Raw genomic sequence first — 13,220 nt, 5'->3', positions numbered from 1 at the left:
TGTGACTAACTTTAGAGCTCAGCCTTTTTTCCCTTACTGCTGTTTATAGATGACATAGGAACACTTGCTGGCACTGCAGCTGGCCTAATGGACTTAAAGCTGGGAGTGAGCAGGTGAAGCAGAAGCATGGCATTATTTAGCTTAGTGCTGATTCCATTTGTGATCAGCTCTGATGTTGCTTCTGCTTGCCAGAATACAGATGACTTTGTGGGCGCCAGTTCTCCAGGAGACATTATTATAGGAGGTTTGTTTGCAGTTCACAGTGAAATGCTGCATCCAGAAGAGCATCCTATCAAGCCAGTAATTCAGAACTGTGCTGGGTGAGTAACACGGCAAATTTCACTTATAACAACTAAGAGATCACTGAAATCAGGCAAATCAAACAGTGTTGTGATCAACAAAATCTGTTTCTCTTGCATTTCTCAGTTTTTTAGAAGACTGTGGACATCACATAAATTGCTTATAATATAACAAAGAATGACAAGGAATCACAGAGTTGTCATAGAAAATGCTATGGCTGACCAAGGAAGGAAATGGTTATTTGATCCTATTTCAATCTTCATACGGAATCAAATAGCCCTAGAAGTTTGTGTTGAGGAACTATTTAATTGCCATGTTAATACTGTTTTGTTGCTCTGTGACTGAAGGACTCTGCCTTGCAGTTCGTTACTTGTAGTTAAGTTGCACCTAAATACTCTGAACACAGACAGTCTGCCCAATTTTGTCTAAACACATATAGAAGTATGCCTCTCACACCCATGCTGGTAGTCTGTTGTACTACTGACTACGTTGCAATTGTTATAATCAGTGTAGATACTGTATTTTGTACTACAACTGTGGCACTGTGTGATGGGATATACAGAACAGACACCATGTCATGTATGCATTCACGTTTATACTGCACATCAAAATATTTATTTTGTTGACTCCATATCCTACTTTTTGTAAATTCAGGAATGTGATATAATATAAATCCATACATGCATTTTCTTTCATTTTAATATAGGTACAATTCCATAAGTTTTATTTTAATGTAGGGAATCCGTATGGGTTTATTTCAAAATGATGTCAAAGTTGGTTGTTTTGTCTGTATTTTATTATTTTTCTTCAGCCATATATTGTATCCACTCCATTTGAAATTTACTTTGGCTTGCAAGGTATGTAAACTTTAGAGACCCTTGCTTAAGAGGAGAGTTGGTTGCATTGCAGGCAGCCTGTATATTCTGAATAAGAAACTATCATATCCATAGAAGATAAGGAGAAAAGCTGTATTAACTTTGTTAGGTTTAGAGAGGATGTTAGGAGCATTTGTGCAACCACAGGAAGACATTAATTTCTGAAGTATTTTCTTCTAGTCCTTTATTTTGTTTCATTCTTTTGGTGAAAACAAATATATTGAAACAAACAAAAAAAAAAAAAGCAAAAATTGCTGGACTGAATGGGGCAAATTAGAACTGACTCTAACAGACACTTTCTGAAGATTTCCCTTGCAAATTTTCATGTATCACAATAATTGTAAGTTTAGTGCCTGTTTGTCAGAAAAATATTTTTATTCAGATATTACTGAAGTATTATGTTAATTATGATTATTCTACCATTTAAGTGAGAAAGAAAATAATACAATTTTCTTTTTTTTTTTTTAACAGCATGAATCTGAATCAATGGAGGGTCAGGTTGGGTGTTATTGAAAGGTTCTTCACCAGAGGGTGGTCAGGCACTGGAACAGGCTCCCCAGGGCAGTGGTTAGAGCCCCAAGATGTTAGAGTTCAAGAAGTGTTTGGACAGCACTCCCAGACATAGGATTTGAGATTTGAGTGGTCCTCCGTGGAGCTGGGAGATGGATTTAATGATGCTTGTGGGTCTCTTCCAACTCAAGATACTCTATAAATCTGATTCTATAAAACACGAGCAAATCACACCAAGAATTTCCTTTCAGTAGCTGGCAAAGCTAAAGGATGTGAACAGAATTTGCTTCAGTCTTATTCCAGAAATATCTTTTTTCTAAAATGAAACTTCTGTGTTTTCTGACAGCTTTGAAATTCAAATTTTTCTTCAGACTCTTGCAATGATACATGCTATTGAAATGATCAACAATTCAACATTATTATCTGGAGTTACTCTGGGCTATGAAATCTATGATACCTGTGCAGAAGTTACAAAAGCCATGGCATCTGCTCTGAGGTTCCTGTCCAAATCCAATACTTCTAAGGATATTGTAGAGTTCAAGTGTAACTATTCAGACTATGTACCAAGAATTAAGGCAGTCACCGGAGCCAGCTACTCTGAGGTGTCAATGGCAGTTTCAAGGCTATTGGCTTTGCAACTAATCCCACAGGTAGGTTTGAGGGAATTATTTCATTTGAGACAGAGGATCAAATTTACCATGGCTAGATGTGGATCTGATTGGAAGGACTGCAAGTCACAGTTGTTCCAAAAAAACAGTTTTGGTCCTGCTGCTCTTCAAGCAGCTATAGAGGAGAAGGAATATGACTACTCCTTCCCCAAACATCCTTCTCTATTTCCAGCTACTCCAGTACTATTTCTAGTTCTTACAGTCCCATGCTTGCACTTAGGCTGGTGCTTCCATTATTACTTTCACTGTTACAAGAAAAAAAAGTTGTGGTCAAAACCAAAATCATCTTGTGCTGCACACTGATTTTGGTTATTTGACATATATTACCTTTCAGCAAAGTAGCATAAACATGCAAAAAAAATTAAAATATGAGCTAAATGTAACTTTTAATTGAATCTTTTCCCTTTCATTGGGAGGAAATAACTATGGCCTCCAGCTCCACAATAGGAGCTATATTTGATATATAAATTAAAAGCCATACTTAAAATTACTCAAAAGGCAAATTATAAAACAAATTTACTTTGTGACATAGAGATGGAAAAGGTGACCTAGTAGATTTTTCTCATCTATAGTATCTGCAATCTGCTGACATTAAGATTTGATATCTTCTCCAGATAGGGGGCTCTCATTTTGTAAAGCTTAGATTTGTTAAGAACTGTCAAGCAAGATAAGAAATATTACAGTAGGAAAAACAACAAATTAGACAAAGGTTAAAAAGTAAACACATTTAAATTACATCTTTTTCAGTTATGTTTTTTCTTGCTATTCACTACAGAAAGGCTAAAATTTCTACATAAGAAAAAATATTATATTGTTCTTTAATATTACATATGCTTTTTTTTTCCTCCGATAGGATTTTCTAACAGACCTTATGACCCCTTTAAAGCACAGTAATTAAATTTTTGAGAGAAAATAAGTAAGTGGGTTGACTATACTAACATAGTGCAAAAAAAAAAAAATTGCAAAATGTAGGCATACTAGAAATATTAATAACAGCTCCAACAACATTTGAGTACTTCTAGTGTGTTAAGTATTGTACAGGTTAAATCAAAATCCAACATAACTTTCAGATCCATTTACAATGTTTTAATCTCTGCTTTTAGTAAAGCAATTAGGTGCACAAAGATGAAAATGAGGGAAAGGGTGCTGGGCACAGGCCTATGTTCCAACAGCAGGGTTAAGAATCCTGCCCTGCTTGACTGCCCTGTGTTTGCCCTCAGTCACAGCAAGGATGGAAAAGCAATAGTGGCAATTTTGGGGCTCTCAGAATCCTTTGGAGGAGACCACTTCCATAACTAAACAGTTGTCTCTTCCTAGGTCAGTCCTGCATCATCAGCTGAAATCCTCAGTGACAAAATCCGTTTTCCTTCTTTCTTGAGGACTATCCCCAGTGATTTCCATCAGACAAGAGCAATGGCCCACCTGATCTGTGAATCTGGGTGGAACTGGATTGGAGTAATAGCCACCGACGATGACAACGGGCGCTTTGCTCTGGAGAGCTTTGGGGTCCAGGCCATGGCAAACAGTGTTTGCATAGCTTTCAAAGAAATGCTGCCTGCCTATCTCTCTGATAACACCTTTCATACAAAAGTTGATTGTGCAATCGAGAAGATTGTCAAGGAAACCAGAGTAAATGTCATTGTAGTCTTTATGAGACAATTCCACGTGCTCAAACTATTTAAGAAGGCAATTGAGAGAAATGTAAAAAAGATTTGGATTGCAAGTGATAACTGGTCAACTGCAGTGAAAATCAGTACAATGCCCAACATCAGAAAGCTGGGAACTGTTGTGGGATTTGGATTTAAAAACAAGGACGTATCCACATTCCAAGACTTTCTGAGAAATATTCATGAAAGGCCCACTGAAAACAACAAGTTTTTACTTGAGTATATTATGCTTTTGTCAGTCTGTGCACACCTGGACAACTACGATTTTCAAATGTGTATTTCAAGCCAATCCCAGTACGACCTGATGCAAATTGTTGAGAACAAACATCAGATCTGGAGAGACGATTTTTTGAGTGCCAACATTGAACCAGGATTTATCCATAGTACTATACTTGCAGTGTATGCCATTGCCCATGCCATAAAAGGGCAATGCAAAGACAGAAACTGCAAGGACCCCTCTGCTTTCGCCCCCTGGGAGGTACGGTGTTAATTCTTTGAGGTCCTGTTCTCTCTATATAACTTCCATCTCACTTTTCCTCTTGCATTCCTGGATTTACATGTTTAGTTCTTTTACTAAATGAGTTCTTATTCCTATTTCTGCTTTTCCTTGAAACTGCATGGGACAAGTGAAACCACAGCTCATCTCCCAGAGCAGCAGTTGCTAATTAGTTATGAGAACTGGAATCTAGCTTTCTTCCCTTGCTTTGGCCCACACAGGAGCAAAAACTGCTGATGCTAAGCCATGGCTCTATTCTGCTGTAGATTGAGATGTACTACTGCAGTTTATATACTGAGATAACTGGCTGATCCATGGAAATAAGTAGGAGGAATTACTTTCAGAGCAAACTACATATGTGCAGCCCAGGATAGTTCTCTTCACTTAGTATGGCCTAGGCAAGCCAAAATGTTGGATACCCATGCATATGGATACCTAGCACTTCCCCCATCATCTTCAAAGAAGGCATCAGCTTGGATGAAGACTCCAGTCTCTAAGCTGCTTCCTGGAACATCTTACTAGCTACTTGAACAGCATAGAACATAAATGTGCAATCAATCTGGTTGACATAGGTGTTCTGCCACTAAATACTAGTTCTGTTTCTGCAGACCGCTTTAATACTCAGCAGTGTGCTCTAGAGAGGTAGAGATGTTACAGAAGAGAACAGCTCCCCACAGAGTTTCAAATCCCCCCTCTATCTCTAACTGCTTTCTCCATTTTGTCTGAGCTCAGGTAAATTCCTCTATAATGTAATTTTTCTTGGAAATGAAAATGTAGCAGACCATTCTTGTGTCTGATCATGAGTTACAGGGAAATGACTGGTAGAAAAATGTGACACAATCTTGAAGATGAGTGAGGTACTTGTTATCAGACTTTACAAGGTGGGAAAAGAACAGGAAAAATCAGACAAGTAAACCTGACCTGACCTTTTACCTGAGAACCTGCTCAGGAGTATTCACTTTTACACACTTTTACTCAGAGGATTAAACAAAAGTTCATTTAAAAGTCAAACACCCACTGAAGCTCTCTGACTTGCTCTGACCTCTCATCTTGGGTCAGGGCAGGTCAAACCAAGATAGGGGATTTGAAAAAAACAGCAGCCACAGGAACAAATTCTTACATGAATTTGTAAAAACAGATGGGACAAATTCAGGATAGTTCTATGGGATATGCAACTTTATGGGGCTGCGTTTACATCACTGCTGAATTAAATCCCAAACCACCCAAATTTAATGTCCTGTTTAGAAGCTAAGAATTCTTGGAGAAACTCCCAGTGCTGTTTCCATTACACATTTCTTCTAAATTAACTTTAGCCCCTCCAGAAATGGGTATATTTAAAGACAAGGATACAACAAATCCATATCACTCTCCTCAACATACAGAAAAATATCAAAGTCATTTCTATTATATATTTGCAAAAATAAATATAAATTAAATAATGATGGTTACTAATTACTAGATCCTTCTGTTTGAAGCTGAAGACGTCTTCCAAAAGTTTTTGTTATTGTTATTTGTATTTTGTATTTTAGAGAAATTGGAAGAGTGAAGAAGAGGAAGATTAAACAACTAACCTGAGAACACTGAACCAAAAATTCCCTGTTCAGTCCCACAAGACTGTGCAATGTCCAAATCAAATGAAATGTCACTTAGATGCATGTTCTCTTTCACCATGTATTTGCAGACAGGCAGTGGGAATATATAAATTGTGAAGAAGTGATGTTGTATATGAAAAAAACTTACAGATGCCACATTTTTTTTACACATATATCTATACCAAAACCTTTTAAGTAATAGCATATTTTTTAAATGCTATAACTGTCACACAGGAATCCATGTAAGAGTGCTTTTCAAGGGAGATTCAAATTCATCCATTCACTGAATCCTCGGTTTGTTTTTTGTTGTTAATTAACTCCTATTGCTAAAAGTCATTAGGCTTGCAAAGTAATAAAACCTTTGCTTCAGTTTGCAGCCACGGTAGCTAATGAAAATCTGCTTGCAGTCTCCTCATGAATTGGGATTGTGTTCTGTATGCTTCAGCCTGTCCTTTTCTAGATTCACAATGAACCTTTTAAATCTGTGTTGTTTTTTTTTTCATGTGGGAGCAAGAAATTTCACCCTACTGAACCGAATGGGTTGAAATATTAAGCTAGATAATTGTCTTATAGAAATGTGCTTGCCATGAAATTTCCTATGAGGCATCAAATATAACCTTGTAATCTATTGCCATTGTGCCATATATCAATTTATCTGAGTAAAGTGGCATTTAATATTCATACCATAACTCAGAACCTCACCTTGCAATACACAATATCAGAGCCTCGGCTGAAAATGTTAAATGAGGTATTTCCAGCACTGGGGGAGGTTACACTGGAAGGAGATATTGCCCAGATCCACTTTGTTGACAGTATGGTAACAACAGGAGCGTCAATCACAGCCATTCTTTACAGTAAGGAAAGTTCTAAAAGGCCTTTCTTTTTCCTGCAAGTAAAGCATTTTCTGTCCCAAAATTTCCAAGGCTGGAAATGTAAGTACTAATACACAGGTATCTGCATACATTGCATAAAGTTGAAAAATGATTATCTGTGCTATATAGATTTTTAAGGTCAACAAGGATTCTCAAAATAATGTAAATCTGTGTAGGATGTAGGATTAACAGTTATACAGCTCGCTTTTAAGATGATACCACTTGCAGAAAGCAACATCTCTTTTTTTAATTTGATATTACCATACTAATGTTAAACTATTCAGTGTATCACACTGAAATGACACTGATGTATGCCACTGTTTCCTATATTTATGTTCAGCTCCTTGAAGAACTTAAAAAAGTTACAATCATTGATGATGATAAAGAAATCAAGTTTGACTCCAAAGGCGATATGAGCTCTGGTTATGATGTACTTCTTTGGAAAGAAGTTGATGGCCACATGGAAATCACCACTATGGCAGAATATGACCCAGAAAACGGTTACTTCATCTTTGAGGATGAGGAGAAAAAAAAAGAATTTCTGGATTTAAAGGTAACTTTTATTTTGTTGACCAAACATCTGAAATTTATTTCATATGTGTCCTTCTTCCTCTGGTGTTTGCAACTGAAGTGTGTGTAAAAAATCACTCATTTGCTGTCATATTCTCCTTTCAGAATGATGCATCCTACTATATCCTACTATAGATTCAACTACCATTATGCATTCTGAGATGCACATGAGCCTGTAAGCAGTCTCAGTGATTTGAAATTATTTCTCCATAATTCCCCTAAGAGGTTTTCTATAATGTGTAAATCAAATGTGTCCAAAGGATACTATTCCAGAATGTGAAATTGAGTTTTAGAACAGAAAATGACTACTTATGTATGTCTCCTGCCTTGCCACAAGGCAACCATTTATTTTTCACAAATGGATGCATATCTACTATTTTACAGTTGGGGAAAAATAAGCCTTGTTGATTATTTACTCCTGTTAGAGCTAGGATCAGCACAAACATGGGAGTATGAGATAGGTGGCACCATCTGGAACCCCAGCACCAGTGCAGAGAGAAGGAGTGGTTGACCCCAGTCAGTTCCAGCTGGATAATGTCACCTGTGCATGGTGAAGGCTTTGGGGATTTCTGCAGCTCTGCCTCAGTGTGGCTCTGTGCTAGCACACCAAAAGAAATGCTGTTTACAAGGTGGGATGAATGTAGTTTCTGTGTAGCCTTAGTTGAAAGAAGATGCTAAGGACAGAAGATCTCTTTTCTTGTCCATCTTCACGGTGCTGCTCAGAATGGCAACTTGTAGGCCCTAACCTGCAGGGAGAAGAAACAGCAGCATCCCTCAGGACTGTCCCTCCATTTACAAGGCTTATCTTGGAAGAAGGCCCTGAATCCAGCTCTTGAGAGAGGGCCCCGACCACACACACCTTGAGTAGTGCCTGATGACCCAGGGGTGAGCTGCTGTGTGGGTGACATGGGAGAAACACGTCCCATAGAGCCAGCGAATCTGCTCTGCACTCAGAGCTGTTGAGCAGGATGTCAGGACTGCATTTGTGGTGTGGTCCATCTGAAACCCCTCCCAAATGCTTCTATTCTTTCTTTGGATCTGGATCCCAGTGGTCTAACTTCCAGTTTCAAAGCTGAATGAGACACTTGGATGTAAATTTTAAAGCTACATACAGTCGCACTGATTTAGGGCCAAAAAATATAATGGTCATGTAAATAGGGCCCCATCCTGTCCCTTCTTGAGTGCGTGGAGAAAATGTAAGAAATACAGAGTCCTCTTCACATTCTTTAACATCGTTTTCAGATTGCTTTAAAATATGTTAGATATTAGAAGAGTTCAAATCATAGTAGAATTGAAGGCTTATTTTAACAGTTCGTAGTAATCAGTAATGCCTGAACTTTTTCTTTTTTTTTTTTTTTTCCCAATTTGTTCTCTGCACACTGCAGAAGGTTCCATCAACATGCTCCCAGCACTGCAGACCAGGACAGATGAAAAAGGTTACAGAAAGTCCACACACGTGCTGCTACGAGTGCGTTTATTGCCCAGAAAACCATTACAGCAATCAAACAGGTAAAGAATTGTGATCCAAATAAAGGTTTATTTAGAGGTCAATACAATTGTTTTGTTCGTGAATAATGCACCTTAGCAACCGCAGGTATAACTTTGGAATGAGGTTAAAACATTTGTTAATGCTTAGCTTCACAGATAAAAAAAGAGAAGAACAGTACGCAGCATATAAGATGAGGTTTCCATGCTTTTTAGAATATGAAACTTTAAAAAATCAGATTTTGTAGCTGAATATTGTTATCTGTGTTTGGATGAAAAGTATGGTTGATGTTTCAGTGAGACACATCTCATGACAATAGAGCCTTGCTTCTGTGTCTTTCTGCAACACAGAAAGTCCAATGCAAGTACAAGGGTTATTTATTTGCTTGCTGGCATACTTTTTATCTTAAGTAGGAGAACTATAATGTTTTATATGAGAATGTAGTAGTATTACTATCAAATCTGATGCTTATTCTGGTTCATTTTCAGTTTGAGTAAGGTTTATAAAAGGAAGAAATTAAATACGGAGAAGAGAGATAGAATTAAGAAAATTGGGGTACAATGTACTTCTAAAGTCTTGATAGTTAGAAAACAAAGAAATTGCATGCTATCTCTTTTATTATTAAAAAGCTGTGACATTTCTCCATAGCAGATAACAGGAATTTCACAGGAAAAGTAACCTTTGAAAGTGGAATCTACATCACTGTGTGTTCTTGCTGTTGCATTTCAAAAGATTTCTGAACAAAGAAAGATTTTTTTCTTGTTGAACTAGGTAAATGGAAAAGCTGCAGTTCCACTCTCTGTAGGGCAATTTGTTCAAATTCAGGCCACCATCGTGCTGCCAGTAAAGGTTTACCAAGCTCTATGCCTGTGGTGTGTCCATGGCAAGGGGTACTCCAGGTAGCTGCATACCTGGCCCACACCTCACTTTTTGCCCCATATCCCTTCTCACCTTCTTGTATCACAAGGCTTTACCATTCACTTGGTAGTTTATTTGCTTTGGGTTCCTGAGTTACCTTCATTTTTTCTGTTTTCAGATATGGATTATTGCTACCGGTGCCACAACAAAACCTACTGGGCACCGGTGAACAGCACTACATGCTACAGAAAAACAATCCACTTCCTCGACTGGTCAGACTGGTTTGCTATTTTCCTGCTCCTCCTCTCTGCCTTCGGGGTTGTGCTCATTTTTTCCATCAGTGCAATATTCACTAAAAACTTGAGCACACCAGTTGTAAAGGCATCCGGAGGTTTAACTGTCTGCTATATTATCCTCCTCAGCCACTTCTTCATTTTTTTAAGCACTGTGTTCTTCATAGGTGAACCCACAGAGTTCAAATGTAGAACTCGCCAAGCCCTCTTCGGTGTAAGTTTTGCACTCTGCATTTCATGTATTTTAATAAAATCACTAAAAATTTTACTAGCCTTTAGTTTCGATCCCAAGCTGCAGAATTTCTTGAAATGTGCCTATAAACCTATAACCATTGTATTCATCTGCACTGGGATTCAGGTTATCATTTGCACCTTCTGGCTAATATTTAGGACGCCTTTTGTAAAGCAAAATTTCTCTATTCCGAGAGCCATCATTCTGGAGTGCAATGAGGGCTCTGTTGTGGCTTTTGGGATTATGCTGGGTTACATAGCTGCTCTAGCCTTCATCTGCTTCATATGTGCCTTTAAAGGCAGGAAGTTACCAGAGAACTACAACGAAGCTAAGTTCATAACATTTGGCATGCTAATTTACTTTATAGCATGGATTGTATTTATCCCTGTCTATGTAACTACGTTTGGCAAATACCTACCAGCGGTGGAGATCATTGTTATATTAATATCCAATTATGGGATTCTCTGTTGCACTTTCTTTCCTAAGTGCTATATCATAATTTACAAGCAAGAAACAAATACAAAGTCTGCCTTCCTCAAGATGATTTACACGTACTCTTCCAAGAGTGTGGGCAGCATTGCTGTCAGCCAGATTTCCTTGGACTCGAAGTCTTCCAGCTCCCGAATCACTGCGTCAGACTCATGTAATGCTGAGAAAAGCTCTGTGAATGGAAACTGCCATATTCAAGTGCCTGGGCAGACACCAGTAAAAGAGAAAGTTGCTTCTAAAAGTGCAGCAAGGACTCTGTCCAGGAAAAGGCTGTCAAGCATATGACTGGGCATTGCTGAAGTACTAGAAGAAGGAAAGCCATTCTCCTTCAGATCTCTCTCTTTTTGGTACACCCAAGGAAAGCACACCGTGCAAACCATACTCTGATGGTTATTCATTGCTAGGTTTGAAAGGCTTTCCTTGGAACCCCAGCTATTGTGGGGACCTCCAGCATTTCTCCCCTGTCTCCCTCCCCATCCCCAACCCATTCATACAAACCACCAGAGCCAGGACCACAATGCTCTCAGCCAAACACAAGTGTCAGCAAGGCCTTACTTCTCACAGACAAGCAGGCAGGAATGCATGGACTCACACAGTTTTTCTAATGTCTTTTCTACCCAATTGCTTAAGGAGCTCTTCTTCTCACCTGGATCTGTTTCACAGGTCAAACAGAGCCCCCTCCTACTCTTTGTTTGCCAGGATAAACAAGCCCAGTCCTTTTGTCTCCACTTTTAAGATAGGCTTTCTATTCTCCTGAACATCCAAAAGCAACTTTTTCAGCCAGATTGGATGAATCCTTTGTTGGTTTTGAATTCCGTGCCCAAAATTGTGTGCCTTATTCCATATGGGTGCTGCAGCAACATCTAAAGTTCCTTGTATTTACTATAGAGATAATGAATTGAAGAAAGGGCAGCATAAAAATAGAAGGATTTACCTGGGCTGCTGCAGTTGTTTGTAGGCTCACTTACTTTTTTTCTGTACTCAGAAGTGTGTACTCACACACTTTCTCTAACTCAGGTGGAGAGATGACCCATTACACTTGTCCCCAGGTATCCTCTTTTTTGAAGGAACGAAATTTCCTTCCTTCCACAATATGCAACATCAAAGCTTACAAGCATAAATTGATTCCCTTCATTAGCATAAATAATGTAATAATCACAATCAGCATGAATGCACCCTGTGAATTTTAGCTTAATTGACACTTGTTCAAAAAGTCTAACTTTTACAAGAACATGGCATTACACCACTCCAGTGCATTAAAATCACACCAGAATGAGCTGCTCTGGAAGTCTCTGCTCTGCAACTCCATGAATACGGCTACACAGCATCTTCTGTGCAAGAGGCACTCTCCAGGAAGGAGGACTGTCAGCTGGGACAGCCACACTGCATCTCCTAGTCAAGGATGGCCAAGTCTTGTGCTGGGCAGGGCACAGCTTTCCTGTGGAGCTGTCTCACAGCTGGGGTGGAGGAGAACATCTTCAGACACTGAGCAGCAGAAGGCTTTCGAAGAACATTTCTATGTGTTCATGAGGCCCCTGGCGTGGACCAGAGAAACCCCACTTTGCAACATTAACTGCAAAAAGATGCTTACCTCTTCAGTTTGGTCCATGCTTCTGTTTAGATGTGGAATGATGGTATATTTTTGCCGGCCGAAACAAAGCTTGGCAGACTTGTTGTTGCATGTTGTGTTATTGTTATATGCAATAGATCTATTTTTCAGCGTTTCTATTTATATGCCGCAACCGACATCTGCATGATTTTCCTACTCAGATTTGTTTAAAATGTCTACAGATCAGATTTCAGCAACGGACACAATTTCTGAAATCACTGTGATGCAGACTTACATAAGTCATGCAAGTCTGGGAAGACAGTTTTTAAGTAGTATGAATGGCAAGGGTGTAATTTATATATAGATTTGAGCAATTATGTGCTTTCTGCAGCCGACTGGAAATGCTGCAGGTTTATGCACGTACATTTGTACAATAACTGCTGTTTGTGCTTCAGTGGTTGTGAGTACTGTTCAGAACAACAAACCTATGTGCAGTGAGGTTTGGCTGCTCCTACAGTTTGGCTGCCAATGTAGCAAAAAGAAGAACACAAAGCTTTCATCACCTGATGAGTTCCAAAAAGCTAATTTGGCTAATAGTTTGTACATGTATTTACTGTTTTCAAAAGCAGTGAGCATATCATTTATTGAACACTGGAGTGATTAAAGTCATGTCCTTGTTAAAAACGGAATTGGCTTGCTTCATTTCCTCATCTGCAGGCTGGTTTGGCCGCGAGAAGCAGTAGCAGAACCCCCTTTCGCTGCT

The 13,220-nt window shown here is 38.8% G+C and overlaps 1 protein-coding gene across 2 annotated transcripts; it reads left to right on the top strand.

The window, feature by feature from the left end:
- On the top strand, positions 1-13,117 carry GPRC6A (G protein-coupled receptor class C group 6 member A). Of its 2 annotated transcripts, XM_048937146.1 has the most exons (6): positions 1-320; positions 2,032-2,335; positions 3,671-4,498; positions 7,321-7,533; positions 8,936-9,059; positions 10,073-13,117. In XM_048937146.1, the coding sequence occupies exons 1-6, from the start codon at positions 127-129 to the stop codon at positions 11,191-11,193; spliced, it is 2,784 nt and encodes a 927-aa protein (XP_048793103.1). In that variant the 5' UTR covers positions 1-126; the 3' UTR covers positions 11,194-13,117. The 2 variants fall into 2 exon arrangements, with proteins under 2 accessions (XP_048793103.1, XP_048793104.1); XM_048937147.1 differs by lacking the exon at positions 2,032-2,335 and having other exon boundaries at positions 3,676-4,498.
- The last annotated feature ends 103 nt before the right edge of the window (positions 13,118-13,220 follow it).

The sequence above is a fragment of the Lagopus muta genome, chromosome 2 (genome assembly GCF_023343835.1).
Source record: "Lagopus muta isolate bLagMut1 chromosome 2, bLagMut1 primary, whole genome shotgun sequence".
NCBI classification, from domain to species: domain Eukaryota; kingdom Metazoa; phylum Chordata; class Aves; order Galliformes; family Phasianidae; genus Lagopus; species Lagopus muta.
The sequence above is the reverse complement of the archived record's forward strand: the minus strand, read 5'-3'. Positions and strand labels throughout refer to the sequence as shown.

Coding starts and splice junctions, on each gene's coding strand:
- GPRC6A (XM_048937146.1), top strand. CDS start 127: ATGGCATTATTTAGCTTAGTGCTGATTCCATTTGTGATCAGCTCTGAT. Junction 4,499..7,320: donor CTGCTTTCGCCCCCTGGGAG/GTACGGTGTTAA, acceptor ATTTATGTTCAG/CTCCTTGAAGAACTTAAAAA. Junction 7,534..8,935: donor AAGAATTTCTGGATTTAAAG/GTAACTTTTATT, acceptor TGCACACTGCAG/AAGGTTCCATCAACATGCTC.